This window comes from Malaclemys terrapin, chromosome 14 (assembly GCF_027887155.1).
Source record: "Malaclemys terrapin pileata isolate rMalTer1 chromosome 14, rMalTer1.hap1, whole genome shotgun sequence".
Lineage (NCBI taxonomy): Eukaryota > Metazoa > Chordata > Testudines > Emydidae > Malaclemys > Malaclemys terrapin.
Window position 1 is genome coordinate 4,358,361 of NC_071518.1, and position 15,848 is coordinate 4,374,208.

Here is a 15,848-nt window from a genome sequence, read left to right on the forward strand (position 1 = left end):
GCAGCGTCCTCCCGCCCCAGGCCCTGCACGACACCTCCCAGCATGCTGCGTGGGCCAGGCGCACCCCCTGCCCGCCAGCACTGCTCTCATCTCTTTGCTCTGTACAGTGCCCAGCACGGCCCCGAGGTGCTGTCCTAACACAGAGCATAAAAAACAGCCGTAACTGGAGCCCCTGGGGTGCCCAGAGCTCTGGGCCAGGGTGACTGGCTCTCGCTGACCTGCGTGTTCTCTTCCAGCCGTGCACGGCTCCCGCCAGGAGGAAGTGATCGACCACAGACTAACAGACAGGGAGTGGGCTGAGGAGTGGAAACACCTCAACAACGTACGTAGCAACCCCGCGCGCCGCTGTCTGTTACCTGGGCAGCCCTGCCGGGCACTGGAGTGGCTGTGGCATTTGTGCTCACTACGGGGGGAGGGCATGGATTAATTGCTCTAGAGAACATGAGCTCTGGCCCCTCCACAGAGGGGCTCGTAGGTTAACTCGTCCGGACTTCTCTGGTTCCCGTCCCGTGCTGCTCACCATCTTCTCTGACGTTCGAGGTGGGGCCTGCTGCTGTAGCCCTGGCTCCGGGGAAGTCCCCGCTGAAATGGATGGCTTTTCCTGAGCCAGGAACCCTGCAGAAACTGAACTCCATCCCTCAGCTGGTGGACCCCGCCCTTCCTTGGAGCCCTGGGGTCCCTGTCTGCTGGAATTTGAGTCAGAACCCTGTTTTGTGTGCCCTGGCTTACCGTTCCCCATTCTGACCCCTGTCCGGCTGCCCTGGCCTAGGGGAAAGTCCTGGGAACCAGCCATTGCAAAGGTGGCGCCTTCTCAGGGCTTGGCAAGCCACAGGAAGTGTGCTGAGTGTAACTCCATTGATGCGTGCCTTGTGTAGACACACTCCCCTCGTGCAAATCGGGACAAACACAAATCTGCAGTAGATACGCCCCTTCCCTCCCTCCCAGTGCAAATCGGGACAGACACAAACGTGCTGTAGACACGCTCCCCCCGTGCAAATCGGGACAGACACAAACCTGCTGTAGACACACTCCCCCCGTGCAAATCGGGACAGACACAAACCTGCTGTAGACACACTCCCCCCGTGCAAATCGGGACAGACACAAACGTGCTGTAGACACGCTCCCCCCGTGCAAATCAGGACAGACACAAACCTGCTGTAGACACGCTCCCCCCGTGCAAATCGGGACAGACACAAACCTGCTGTAGACACGCTCCCCCCGTGCAAATCGGGACAGACACAAACGTGCTGTAGACACGCTCCCCCCGTGCAAATCGGGACAGACACAAACCTGCTGTAGACACGCTCCCCTCGTGCAAATCGGGACAGACACAAACGTGCTGTAGACACGCTCCCCCCGTGCAAATCGGGACAGACACAAACCTGCTGTAGACACGCTCCCCTCGTGCAAATCGGGACAGACACAAACGTGCTGTAGACACGCTCCCCCCGGGCAAATCGGGACAGACACAAACCTGCTGTAGACACACTCCCCCCGGGCAAATTGGGACAGACACAAACCTGCTGTAGACACGCTCCCTCGATGCAAACTGGGGCTTGCACAGATGCATCACATACCGGGGTGAGACGCACCAGTGCAAGCCCATCCTACCCTGAGACAGCACATGCATCCCGGGGGTTTGCACTGGTGCAGCTACCCCCCAGCACGTACCCCGTGCCCAGGCCTTACCTGTGCTCTCCCTCCTGCTCTCTGGCAGCTGCTGAACTGCATCATGGACATGGTGGAGAAGACGCGGCGCTCCCTCACCGTGCTGCGCCGCTGCCAGGAGGCCGACCGCGAGGAGCTCAACCACTGGATCCGCCGCTACAGCGATGCTGAAGACATGAAGAAAGGCCCCAACCCCCCACCCCGCCCCCACAACAGCTCCTCCAACTCCGAGGCCCCCCCATTAGGTACTGACTAGCCCAGCGGAGCGGCTTTGCCCGCACGGCGCGGGCGTAGCAGAGTGACTCAGGGCTGGGGCGGCGCCTTCCTAGGCTGCCTCCCGGGTGCCCAGCCCAGGTCTGGTTGGAGAGCTTACAAAGAGCTGGATGCTTTAGCAGAGGAACCCCACAAACACCTGGGCACCCCCTGCCGAGCCTCTCCCCTGCAGCAGCTGGAGGGCTTGGGCCGAACAGTGCTCAGAAGCGAAGTGACCGCAGTGTAAAGTGTCCAGGGCGTGGCTGCTGGGTACCATCCTCCATTCAGTCTCTGGGCTGTCTCTTTCCTCTCCTGGGTGCAGGACTTTACCATCAATCCCTCCCCGCATTGCCTGCAGCCGTGCTGCTCCCATCTCACCGCCGGGTCCCTCTGCCTTTCGGCTCTCTCCTCCCCGCGAGATGCCCCCTCTCTCCCTTTTGGGGTCACCCGTGAATTTGATCAGAACCCAGCAGCAGCCCTGGCGCTCCCCTGATACGTACTGTCAGCATCCACCCCACGGGGGGACTTCGCTGCCCTGAGCAAGTGGAAACTGTCCCAACAGCCCCCAGTGCCTGAGACAGAGAACAGTCCCTGGGCGGCGCCAGCCCAGCTCTGTCGGAAGGGCCGAGCGGCTCTGTGTTCTTGAGGGAACAGTGACCAAGATGGAAGGTGCCTTCAGTGACATGAGCTCATCAGCCGAGGTGATAGAAGGGAACGAAATGTCACAGACCTCTAAAATCTCAGCCATGCCGCCAGGCCTTCTTACCCGCCAGCCCCTAGCGACTGAGGGAAAAGGCTTCCCCGCCCCCGCCCCAGCCATCCCCTCAGCAGGACCTCATGCCTGCTGGTCTTGGGGCCCTGGTTCTGCACCCCTTCACCAGCGGGTGCCGAGCTTCACTCCAGCTCTTGGTGGTTCCCTTCCCCTGAGACGCTCCATTCCTGTTCCCTCTGCAAAGCATCACAACAGGAGGCTAGAGTCCCTCCCACAGCTCGCCACAGTCACTAGGCTGCCAGGCGCATTGTATTGCGAATAAAAACCAAAAGATGGGTGACTTCCAGAGAGATCCTGGCAGGGGATGCCCTAGCCTTGAAAGCACTGGAAGGAGAGCCCAGTTCTCAGGTAGGTCCCCAGCGAAGATCAGCATCTACTCAAGACAGGTGTATTCACTGAGCCACGTGGGGGCCGTCCTGGGTGTTTCTAGCCAGAGTGGGCAAAGCCTGAACTATACCTGGGTCTAGCTGGGACGTTCCAGGGCTCACTTTTACAGGCACTGAAGTTCATCTCTGCTCCGCCCACTAAAACCCTCGCAGCGAAACCAAATACAGAGCAACCCGAGTACTCCCGTCTGTGAAACAGAGCTAATGGCCCCCTGCCCTGCGCTTGTGTCGTCATTCACACCAATGCCAACTCAGGCACCATTTTGAGTGGGTTGCACTTGACATGCCCTTTGCCCAGGTATCATGGCGCCAGGTGCCAGGCAGAGGAGAACCCGGCCCAGGGAGTTATCAGCTCCCACAGCAGCTCTGTGTGTATCTTGGAGGCAAGAGCCGGCAGGGATGGTTTCCACTGTGTCACTGTCGGTCTCAGCACTGACCGCACTGTAGCGCAGCTCTCCTGGGCTGTTGGTTAGGTTGGACACGCTTCATTTCTTCCAATTTGTTCCTCTCCCCTCTTGTTTTCAGACACTCACCGGGAGTTTGTGCCCAGGCCCCTCTCTGGTTACATGCCCGAGGAAATCTGGAGGAAAGCTGGTGAGTGTGCCACCATGGGATCCCCTGTCCACAGCCCGGCGCGGCACTGCCCGGCGTGAGGCAATGCATGAGGCCGGGGGGCCCAAACCGTGCCCAGCCGAGCCTGAGGCCAAACGCATCCCTGGGTCTATTGCCTGGGCCTCAGTGGAATTCCCCTGCTGTGTTTCGGGGGCTGAGGTCGGGGGAAGGAGCCCTGCTCATTAGGACACTCTGGGGACTGGCGAGCGTTACACGGAAACGTCATCCCTATGCCTCCTTCCTTGTCCCCCGAACCAGCGGCTGGGAGTGGGGGGGACCTGATCCGAAGCCCATTGAAGTCAATGGGAGTCTTTCCACTGGCTCCCGAGGGCCTTGGATGAGTCCCATAGGGACTTTCACACCCAGACCGAACTCGGGAGCTTACGGACGGGATTGCGCCCACTGTAGGCCAGTTTTCTAGCCCCGTCTCTCTGGGACACCCTTACGCGTAGAGCACTCCATGGGGCTGGAGGGCAGGGACGAGGGGGAACAAGCTCCCATCGTTTCTGATGGTGCCGGACCCCAGAGGCCGCTGCTCCCGCTTGTTCCCTGCAGTTTAGTTTGTGCCTTTGGATGGCCCGTCGCCGGGAGAGCAGGAGGGGATCTGAACTCCATGGAGGGATTGATTCTCTGCCAAGACCTACCGTGGACACGTGGGATTTCCTGCCGTCCCTCTGCTGGATCGGGCACCCAAGCTGCTCTCCTTGGGCAGCCCAGGCTTTCAGAAAAGCTCATGCTTGGTTGGTGGGCGTGATGGGCCGTGGCTCAGCCTGGCGCTGGCGTTGGGCGAGTCTGGAAAAGACAGGCGATAGAGAACATGGTCAAGGCATTCTCCCCTTGTTCTTACAGTGTTTTAAGATGCCCAGGAGCTTCCTTTTGAACCCCACACTGCACGTGCTTTTCCTCCATAGCATGCGCTGTGGTTGACAGATGGTTATGTGGATAACAAGACCCTCTGCAGTTAGAAGGGGTGCATCAGGGTAGAAACCAACCCTTAGCTGCCAGCGGTCAGGAGGAAACTTCCCCCTATGGGCTGCTTCTGCCACAGCTGTCCACTCTGGGCGGGTTCTTGCACCACCTAGCCTCTGGTGCTACCCACTGCTAAAGACAGGATACTGGGCTGGCTGGGCCATAGGTCTGAGCCAGTCTGGCAGTTCCCCCCTTCTTCCGCCTGAGAGCTAGGCACACGTTTGCACGAGCCTTCATGCATTCACACAGTGTGTGTGCATGGGTGTGTTCATGCATCTGTGCACATGGGTGCACATGCGTGTGTGTGCGTGTTCATGTGTGTATGCACGTGTGCAAAGGGCTGGTCTGTGCTGCCAGCTGTGTACGGAAAGTCAGGCCTCCCAACCTTGACAGCAAAACCCCAGGTCGCAGCTGCCAAGACTTGCCATCTGGTCGCCTGCTGGTGGCTTGCCCCTGCGGGCCGTCGGCTCGCTGGCGGCGCTACATGAGCTGTGCTCTTCCTTTCAGAAGAAGCTGTGAACGAGGTGAAGCGCCAGGCCATGTCCGAGCTCCAGAAGGCGGTGTCGGACGCGGAGCGCAAGGCCCACGAGCTGATCACTACCGAGCGAGCCAAGATGGAGAGGGCCTTGGCGGAGGCCAAGCGCCAGGCTTCCGAGGACGCGCTGACGGTGATCAATCAGCAGGAGGACTCGAGTGAGGTAGAGGCGAGCTCGCCCCGCTGCGCAGGGCTCGCTAGGGTAGTAGAGTTTAACCCTTGGCGTGCTGACACCGCGTGCGCCCCCAGCGTGCGAGCCAGGGCTGGGAGGGGGCTGCCCCGTTACAACCCCAGAGTTCAAGCATTTAGAGTTCAGGAGCCTGGTTTTTAAACCGGATCAGCAGGCAATTCACCCTGCACCGTGGGGGCATCCCAGCTCCCACGCCACACTCGGCCCATCCTTCCCCCAGGTACTGAGGGTTTAGAAAGATCCAATACAGTGAAATCTAACTAGTGCCACCCGCCCGGGGACTGCCTGGAAACGGCCAGGGAAATTGTACTCGTTGGGGGCCTGAACCTAAGACCTAAGACAGAGGTCTCTTGTGTTCAGTGGGATCCTTTGGACGGTTCCATCCCCCAGGGGGTGTCTAGCGGGGCTGGGTCTCTCTTCCAGGCTGCACCGCCCCGACGCTGATGTCTCTGCTTTCGCCCTCTCGTACAGAGCTGCTGGAACTGCGGGCGCAAGGCCAGCGAGACCTGCAGCGGATGCAACACGGCCCGCTACTGCGGCTCCTTCTGCCAGCACAAGGATTGGGAGAAGCACCACCACGTCTGTGGGCAGACTCTGCAGGGCCTCCAGGCCTCCGCCGGCGCAGCCCCTTCCTCCGGGGTGGGCTTAGGGGTGGGCTCAGCTCAACCGGATGTGGTGGCTGTCAGCGCCTCCATCACCAGCGTGGCCACCATGGCCGCCAGCCCCAGCGAAACCGGCTCGGCTGCTGTGTCGCGCTCCGGCACGCCGGCCACCCCAGCTCCTCTGGAAACGGCATCACGCTAACCAACCGACCGGCCAGCCAACAGAGGGGAAAGAAACAGAGAAACCTACAGAACGTCACTGCTGCTACTGCTTCTCTCCAAAAGAAAAACTAACTGCATTCAATGCAATTCCTCAGCTACCTGACTCTTCTGTGACCTCCAAATGACCTCTCGATCTCTCATATGTAATCCTCACGGATCCTCAAACTGGGCTTTAAGTGGAGTTAAGGCAAATACCAATCTTCTCTGTTCTCGCTTCGGTTTTCTATGATTTGGGGAGTTACTATCGGCGTCGGCGTCAGTTTGTTTGTTTTCTTCTTTTCGGACAAGGAATTTGTCCACAAACTCTACGCACCTTGACTCGGGGATGTGCGTGTGTGTGTGTGAAATCTCCCTCCCGGTGCGGCCGGGGGACGGCATGATGAAGGATTTCGATTTTAGAAGGCAAGAAACTTCTTCTCTTTTTCGTTTTTCTTTTCTTTTCTTTTTTTTTTTTTGTAAAAAAATAAATAAAATAAAAATAAAAACGTCAAACTCTTTGGCTTTAAGTAAAAAAAAAAAATCCAAAAAACAAATAAAACAAAGTAAAACCAAGTAAAGGAAGCTTACCTGTAAACTACCTTGCTAGCTAGCCAAGAACATACCAGACTCACCTCTGCTCCAAAGGAAATCCAAAAACAAACAAACAAAAAAATCCAAACTTTTTTTCCACTGCCAAAGTTTTTTTGGTTCTGTTGTTGGTTATTTTTACTTTTTTGGTTGATGGTTTTGGTTTGTTTTTTGTGAAACAAGGAGCAGCACTTATCCCTTTCAACCAAACCACGACGACTGGCCAAAGGCAAGCCGGCGCTCTTGGACTCCTTGCATTCTTTGGTGGGGTGGGGTGGGTTCTTGCGCTGGACTCTCAGCATCCACACGTACCTTGAAGGAGGAAGGATGCGCATCTGTGGATTTAAAGAATTTTATTAAAATAAAGCAAAAACAAACAAAAAAAGATACACAACTTTTGTGCGTGTGTGTGAGTATGTGTGTGTGTGTGTGTGTGTGTGTGTGTGTGTGTGACGGGGAGCCAACATTGTGTGCTCCCTCCCTCTGTGGATTATAAACGTGTTTCACTTGCCTAGGAGAGCGTGCTAATGAACAAGAACCTTCAGATCCCGGTCCTGTTCCAGAGAGAGCATCGTTTCAAACAGAACTGTGACAATCTGTCGTTGATTCTCCACTGCTCGTCAGAGTGTGAGCAGAAAGCAATTGCACCAGTACCTTCTGCTTCTTGTACTCCTCCACTACCTCTCTCTGCTCTCCATAACCCCACCTCTAGCTCCAGTATCTTGTGACTGCCATCCTTACTCCTTCAACCTTTCACAGGAAAAAAAAAAAAGACACCTTTTGTTTTTCCCCTTCTGAAGACTCTTTCGATTGCCTGTAGATAGACCCCCTTGCTTTTGTGTCTACTTGTTCTCCAGATGTTTTCTCCAGTCCTGTGATGAACATTGTCATTGGGTTATTTTATTTCGCTTTCGCTTTTTCTTTTCCCACCCCGCGTCCCCTCATATGATTTTGCAACAGTTTCTAGGAGGAAAGAAAGGAAACAAACAAACACTTGTTCTTAGAGAAGGAAAAAAAGACAATGTAGATTATTTTGCATTTCTTGCATCGTGTATAACGCGCAGAGGACGGGAGTGCAATATGGAAAGTGACATGGCTGCAGAAAGGGAGAAAGGTGGAGACTGCCCAGCCACGGTCAGGGCAAATATTGTACGTTAATGTGAATGTATATAGTATTTGAAGAGGTCCAAAAAAAAAATAATAATAATAATAATAAAAGAAGAGACGTTTGCCAAATAAAAAAAAATGAAGATAAACCACTGAACTGTGTAAAGTTTAGGAAATAGGTTTTAAAAAAAAGCAAAGTCCACGTGTTCAGTAGAAGGATTAGTTTTCCGGAGTTGCAAAATCCATCACGTGTGTTTTTAAAAAAGTAGGGATTTCAGATCAAAAGTTCCCAGGCACTAGTCATTGCAAAGGGAGGTTTGGCTGAGGGCGATTGACTCAGAACCCTAAGGTGGCCGTGTTTGGATGTTTTCCTCTCCCCTGCAACCCACCCCCGAACCTCGCCCTTGTTTGTATCGTTTTCAGAAGCACTGTGTGGTTCTTTAGAACATCGATTCAGGTTTTGGAACAACAAGGAGTCCTTTGTTTAGCACAATGGATACATGCAGGGCTAGGCGGCATTGTTCGGTCCCACTGCGGTTGGGTCTGCTTTGCCCTTTCTTTTCTAGTTGTGAGCCCTGGGTCTCTTAGCTGCATCGCATCCAATGTGAGTCCTCCCCGTTCGGTTGCACCCCACTCAAGCTCCCTCCTGGTGGCTGTGAAGTTGTAAAGACCATGTCGTGTCTCTCCTCAGAAGTGCGGCATGTTCCCATGGAGAGGTTTGGGGTTGTGGCTGTTTCTCTCAGTGGATGTGGCTCTGACGCCGTTTGGTTGTGTCGTCTTGGCTCTGGGACGGGCTGTCCTGGAGAAGAGTGTGGAGGGCTGTGTTTGATGTGTACTTTCACTGCCTCTGAGGGATGGCTGTAGACGGTGCCGCGTGGTTCTCCGCAGCTGATGCCGGCTTGTCCTAGGATTCCAGGATTTCAAAGCGAGACAGACCCAGGCAGGAAGTAGGGTTTGAGGGAAGTTGTTAGTGCGATGCTGCGGTCCTTGCGCCTTGCTGTCCCCTCCCCTAGCTCAGCTCTCAACCACAATGGGGGTATCAGATCTTAAGAACCAGGCGTGGATCCCATCCTATGGAAGGCAGCCAGAGTTTTGCTGTTGACTTCGAGCAGGACGAAGTCACAGTTCTTACATCCAAAGTTTGCAGGCTTTGAACACCTGGCAGTCCTGAACTCAGCGAACCCGGCAGCATTTGAACCCGGCCAGGAACCAACAAGTGCCAGAAGCACCGCCATTCTGTAGCCCTCCTCTCCCCCGCCATGCCTACACGGTAACGTGTCCCAGGGCTGCCCAGAGGATTCAGAGGGCCTGAGGTCTTTGGCGGCGGGGGGCCCCCGCTGCCGAAGACCCGGCGCTTTGGTGGCAGGGTCCCAGGGCAGAAGGACTCCCCACCGCGGGTCTTCAGGGCACTTCGGCAGCGGGTCCGGAGCGGAAGGACCCCCCGCCACCGAATTGCCGCCGAAGACCCGAAGCGGAAGAAGCTCCGGGGGCCCGGGCGCCACGAGTGTTTTCCGGGGGCCCCGGAGCAAGTGAAGGACCCTGCTCCAGGGGCCCTGAAAAACTCTCATGGGGGCCCCTGTGGGGCCCGGGGCAAATTGCCCCACTTGCTCCCCCCCCCCCGCCCGTGTCCTCACATGACAATCTGGACACCTTACGCTGTTGGAAGATTACATCCCTGGGGAACTGTGGAAAACTTTCCTTAACTTCCTCTAACCCCATGGCAGCCTGGTCTTTCTAAAGCAGGCCTGGATTCCTGGCTAGTAAGAATCTTCTGGAAAATACCAGCCCACATGAGCCCCCCAACCCCGAGAGACAGTTCCTCTAAAGTCCCAACTGCTGCTCTCCAGAGGAAGGTCACATCCTCGGTGAGGGATGAGAGGAGGGACCCAGTAAGAGACAAAGCAGCCTGTCAATATCTGTGAGTGCAGAACTTCCTCCCCTGGAACTGACTGGCTGTTTGACGCAGGCCGGTCCCAGCAGCAATGCCACTGACCTGATCTCTCTGCTGAAGGTCTCCCTAGGACCTGTAAAAACAACAAGGAGTCTGGTGGCACCTTAAAGACTAACAGATTTATTTGGGCATAAGCTTTCGTGAGTAAAAACCTCACTTCCTAGGACCTGTAGTGAGTCTTGAAGCCCAAGGTGAAGCTGTGCAGAGTCTGGTCCCAAAGCCCTAACTAACTGGGCTGGAGCTATTGCTGGGGTTTGTTTACCAACCATTTGACGGTAGCTTGCAGTGAATCCAGCCAGAGACCTATTAATGGGCCAAACCCGAGACTTTGTAGCTTCTGTTTGTTTCCTTCCGCAGCCTCATTCATCCAGCGTTAGGTTCTGACCCTGGTTTTCTGACATGCATCACTCGCCCTAAGAAGGATTGTTGTGTTTATTTATCACGTGATATATGTATATTGTCTATTTTTCTTATATTTCATGAAAAGAGGTAATATATAAGAGTTTTCAGATGTCATTAACCGCAGGGTTCATCCTGCCATTCGTAGTGTTTGTTATTTTTCTAAACCTCCTCTCGTGCTTGAATTTCGGCCGCCTCTCTGTCCCATCCGTCTCACATCTGCTCAGCATCCGGACCCTGCCGCTCTACCTCCAACTTGCTTAAAAACCATAGACGACAATTGTATAGAAAGGAAATAACCCCATTTAAAAAGAACTCAACAAGCTTGCCTTCAAACCAAAATCCCTGGGAGGCGAGAGGGGAGCGGGAGGGGAGCCTCTTGCGGAAGTCCAAACCAGAAAGCTTTAAAATAGAGTATTTCAGTGGCCAAAAAACCACCAGGAGTATGCAGCTTCCCAGACAGTGACGCTCGTGGCACAAAGAAAAGCAGGCGGCAGCAATAGAGAAAACCACTCGCTGGCTCCTCTGGGTAGGGCGAGAGGATGCAGGCGGTTCCAGGCTCTTTCATTGTGAGATGGTCTTGCTAAACCTCCTCAGTCAGAGCTTTCTTATGTGTGGGCTTTGCAGGGTCACCTCACCCTCCTGTGTCCTGCTAATCCCTGATTCCTCTGCCAGTGCCCCCCATTGCCTGGGAATGTTATTCCCAGTGGAACAGACACCAGCTGGGAGAGTTAATAGCCTCCTCAGCCATGGCCATGTCAGCAGGTTTTAAATCCCTGGGGCAAAGCAGCATGGTTAGATTGTGTAGTGCGTGTTGTGTGTACGCCCTGCAGTGGGCCAGATTCTGCGCTCAGTGACTTACCTGCAAGCGCTTTGTCTCCATGGGGTTTGCAGGGATGTCACTAAGAGCAGAATTTGGCCTGCTCCACTGCGTATCCACCTGCCTCATGGTTACAGTGTAGGCCCAGATTGTGTAGCAAAAGGAACTTAACCTAGGCCAAAAATCCAGGGAATGCTGACTCTCCTGGGCCCAGGCGCTGTCCCCGTGCGTATTACTGGGGGGATGGGTATAGGGGGCAATTGGGAGATTTCTCTCTCCTGGGTGGTGGCTCTTTGGGCATCTTTTTGTGAAGTCCCTGAAGATGATCAGCAAAGGAAGGGCCAATGTTTCGCCCCTCCTGCAGCCCGTGCCAGGAGCTATTTAAGCGGGGTGACCCTCCCCACATGGCAGTAGCAGGAGTGTGGGAGGGAGGGTGGGCGCCTGCTGCTTTCCTTCCAGCAGCCCTGGGGCAGTGAGGAGAAAAATAGGGGATGACCCCAACCCCAGGCAGGGGTGAGGGATGGTTTTGTGGCTAAAGAAGTGGTGAGGTCAGAACAACCCCAGGCAGCTCAGCACAAAGGCATCTGGGATCCAGGATATCTCGGGTGGCACCATGTGTCCTCCAATCCCATTGACGTCACTGGGCATGTGGTTCTCTGCAGGATTGGCTCGTCGTTTGCAATCAATGTGTGTCTCGGCCCAGCATGGTGCCGTGTTCATTCAGGTCACCTTCCTGTTCCCAGAGGGCGGAGGGAAGCGGGCGTGTTTGGCAGGTCATTCCTGATGCCAGGTTCTTTCTCGGTGCTGGAGCCCAGCCCTGCGCTGCACATAGGATCAGAAAGTTTAGAGCATGCGCCCGAGGGGGGGAGCCGTTTATTGACACAGGGCAGCGAGATGGGGGTTTTGTTTGGCTTTACGCATGACTCACCGTGGACCCATTTCCATCGGGGGCTCTTTAACTTGGGCCCATCCCTCAAGTTTCCAAATTGAAATCCAAGCTGAAACCAAAGCACCTCCCTCCTGCCCTGCTCCAGCCGGGCAGTTTAGTGGTGATCCTAGATGTTAGAATTGGAAGAACTCTCTTAGGATCTGTTCAGATCATGCCAGGGTCCGGGCAAGACTGTTCCACGTGGTACATTTACTAGGGCTTTGCTTAGTCCTGTTTTAAATAAACCCCGTGATGGTGTTTTGTTCCCTGGTCTGCCGTGTCTCACTGCCAGGTTTTCCGGAGAGTCTATATTCTCCCTTTCTTAATAGCATCCCACTGCTGCTAGTTACACTCTCTTCTTGCAGCCAACATGATCGCGCTCTTGGTGCTTCACCCCCATCAAATACATGTGGAGTAGGGCTCGAATTGTATCCCTCCATCCTTCCTCATTGCTCAGCTCGTCTCAGCTCCCCTCCAGCCGTCCTGCCAGCCCCCACCAATCCGTCTTGCTCTTCTCTAAAGGTCTGGCAGCCAGGTCCTGCCCAGGCACAATCTTCCTAGTGGGAGTCAGGCTCCGGGACACGGGAGCGTGGGACAGGCACGGCTGGGTGAACAGCGAAGCGCCAAGGGTGCATCTCCCCGGGGAGGCAGGTGTTGGGTGCACTTCTCAGGGTGCACCTGTGATGTGCGCCAATGGTTCTTGAATGCCAGCTGGTTGCGTCTCATGGCTTAGATACCCCCAGCCCACGCTAGGCTACTGGGAGGCATTTATAGCACAGGCGAGTCAGTCTCCCTGAGACTGCCAGCAACATCCTTCCGGTCCCACGCTTACCAGCAAACACAGGCAGAAATTACCTGGGTGTGATCTATTCTGTAGGGGCAAAACAGAGCCAGTGCTGTTGGTGCAGCTGTCTTGCTTCTGGCCATTGCCCCAGGTGAACTCACCATACATTCCCTGTACGCGTGTACACACACACACACACACACACACTGTGCTCTGGTCTCTTCCGCTTTCTTACGATCCTCTTTTTTCTTTATGGGCATCCCCACGCAATTTTGCGGCCTTTGTGGGGGATGGCCAGGCTCATGTGTACGCTAGTTACAGCAATGAATGGAAGGCGAAGGAGTTTCTTGGGCTGCGATCCCCGCCCCCTGGTAGGCGGGACCCTGCTTCCGATCTCTCTGCGCTGGTGGTTTTATGTAAGGCAGATCTGGGGGAGCTGGAGGGAGTTTTTGTTTCTTGTAACAAGCCCATCTCTTGGCTTGTCAGTTGCTTTGGAGAACAGCAGCAGGACACCCCTGCTTGGGGTGTCAAAAAAACAGACGTAAACACAGCCCAGGGAAAATAAATACAGAGTAAACCCAGGTTCTCAGACTTTCTGCTAAGCCTCTTCAGAGCGGCAGATTCTGGGATCCCGTCCAGATCTGGCGGCTAAGCCTCTGAAAGGTGGCTTTGCAGCAGCAATCCAGGAGAATTTGCTCTGATTCCTCACCTCAAACAAACAAACAAAAAAACCACCAGGTGCTCCCAGAATTTCCCCCTTCCGGGCACATTTCCTTGTCCCTAGCCAGGGTGTGACCCAGCCAGCAATTCCGGAGAGCCCAAACTGCTCAGCCCAGCCTGGGTGGAACTCCGCTAAGCCCCAGGGATGGATGTGACCCACCCTCAGTTCTGCTCCTGCTCCCCCCTCTCTGAAGCGACTCTGCCGAAAGTCTCGAAAGCCGCTGACGTGCCCTGTCAGAACCCAGTAACCTGCTCCTGCCAGGCCCACGGGAGTGCCAGCGTCGGGGGGCTGGGAGGCGATTGACTCGTAAAACTGTGCAATACTTGAATGAAAGGGGGTGGGGGAGGCATGGCTTCTATAGACTGGTGGGCGTGCGTGGAAAAAGAGTTTAACGAGGGGAGAAAACAGAAATCCCGCACCCCACCCCGCTCCCTGCTGTTTGTGGGTTTCCGTGGCCATTCCAGAGAAATGACGACATGATAGGAGTTTTTTTGGCATGCTGCCCTTCCCCCGCGGTTCCCTGCTTTCTCTAACTGTACTGTATGTTTGACCTGTGAAAGATGTAAACATTATGATTCAGGTTATGTCTGTTCTTAACTCTGTATCCGTGTAATAAAGACAATTTAATATCACCCCGGGGGTATCCGCTGCTGTGATTTGTGTTCTGTTCGGCCCCTGCCTCCTCCCCCAGCGATGGGCCAAACCAGGAGGCCGGGAGGGGGGAATTGGGGAATGACTTTGGTTCTATCTATGTACCCAGCATGAAGGCCACAATTTTCAAGTGACCAGTGATTCTGGGGCCCAATGTGAGAGGCCTGGTTTTCAAGCAGCGACGATCCCCCACCCACTGGCAATCAAGGCCCCTTAGGATGTTTCAAGATGGGTCCCCAAAATCACTCGTTGCTTTTGAAAACCTTGATGAAGAACGGCTAGGCCATTTCCCCTGTTCACAGCAGTGAAGGCTGTATCCTGATCAGTGGGCCTGGGGTCAGAGGGCCACCATTCCCTGGAGGGACTCTCTGTTTTTGAAGGGACATCAGCAGCAGAGGGGACATGGGGAAGCAATTCAGCCGCACAGGCAGGGCCGTGCACAAGGTTTAATAAAGTTCCACCCTTTTAACGTAACCTGCCTCCAGCTTTGCTCTTTGCAAATGAAACTAAGCTGGGGCAAGGCCCACGGCACCGGAGCTGGGCTGAGGACGAGCTCTTGTGGGTGTCCGGGGTTGGGTCAGGCAGGGCTCCGGTTAAAGGGCTGTGCATGGGGGTTTGGCTCCCGACCCGCCCGCTCTGACCTCGCGCAAGTTTTCCAGTGTTTGAAACAGTGGCCATCTCACAAGAGTTTGGCCACGCCCAAGCCAGAAATAGAGGAGGCCCCTTCCAGGCCCAGTAACCAAACCGCAGGGGCAGCTCCTGGCCTTGCTGTGTGAACCCCCCACTGAAATCCCAAGGGGTCTGGATTTGCGCCATCCCTACCTAAGAGCAGGCATATTTCAATGCAGTCCCTACCCCCCCCAACCGTGCATTCCCATGCTTTGCACGTACGGGACAAACTCCCATGGAAGCCCGTTCTCAAACTGCGCCCCCTGGGGCACTTGCTGGTGGGTCCCCAGAGAGCCCGACAGTCAGATGTTGCTGGCACCGCCTCTGGATCTCCTTGTTGCCAGCTGCTGCAGCAGATAAAAACATCTGGAAACAAGGAGCCGCGGCTCCAGGAGCGAGGAAAGGGAACAAGAGCCACCAGCGGAGGGCTGGGCAACAGCACACGGGAGGAGGAGCAAGGGGCTGGGAAGGGGAAAGGGTGCAGGAAGTGGGCCCATTTCAGGGAGGAGGGATTCACGCCTGGACAGGCCAGGCCATGTTGGTTCCCCTGAGGAAGGGCTGCGTTAATTTATAACTGACTCTGAGAGGGTGTTAGGGACGTAGTGAACCAGCGCGTGCGCGCTCGCACACACACACACATGTCAATGCCCCCAGCTCAACCAGCACTACGCACTGTGGAGCTGGGCTCACTGGCTGGAGCAGGGCAGACAGACACCTTGCACTGCTCTGCCCCCTTGCCACTGCTGGGACCCACCGTCCTCATTACTTTGGCTTCAGGTGAATCAAGCCCTGTGTATAGCAGGCTGGTTCCTCCACCATGGAGGTGCAGCCACCTCTGGGGTGAACCGCAGCAGCCTCACTCAATGCATCTCAGTCCTGACCTGCCCCCGCCCATTGCTCTCCTGCCCCCCTCTCCCCAGTGTTGAGAGTTGAGGGGAGCTTCGCAATGCCACGGAAACTAAATGTCTGTGTACGAAAACTACTGGGGGTTCGCTTCATTTCAGGGCCTGCAATGTTCTGTGCACGGCCCAGAGCCGTGCACT

The 15,848-nt window shown here is 55.3% G+C and overlaps 1 protein-coding gene across 11 annotated transcripts in view; it reads left to right on the forward strand.

Moving 5' to 3' along the window:
- CBFA2T3 (CBFA2/RUNX1 partner transcriptional co-repressor 3) overlaps nt 1-14,117 on the forward strand; it is a 121,182-nt gene extending 107,065 nt beyond the window's left edge. For 5 of the 11 annotated variants that reach the window (XM_054049023.1, XM_054049026.1, XM_054049025.1 and 2 more), the window contains 5 exons: nt 237-322; nt 1,718-1,913; nt 3,604-3,672; nt 5,167-5,357; nt 5,786-14,117. In XM_054049023.1, the coding sequence (XP_053904998.1) occupies nt 237-322; nt 1,718-1,913; nt 3,604-3,672; nt 5,167-5,357; nt 5,786-6,280 (1,037 nt within the window). In that variant the 3' untranslated portion in view covers nt 6,281-14,117. The remainder of the gene's footprint in view (nt 1-236; nt 323-1,717; nt 1,914-3,603; nt 3,673-5,166; nt 5,358-5,785) is intronic. The other 6 variants (XM_054049028.1, XM_054049031.1, XM_054049024.1 and 3 more) reach the window with 5 other exon arrangements.
- Nucleotides 14,118-15,848: the final 1,731 nt, after the last annotated feature.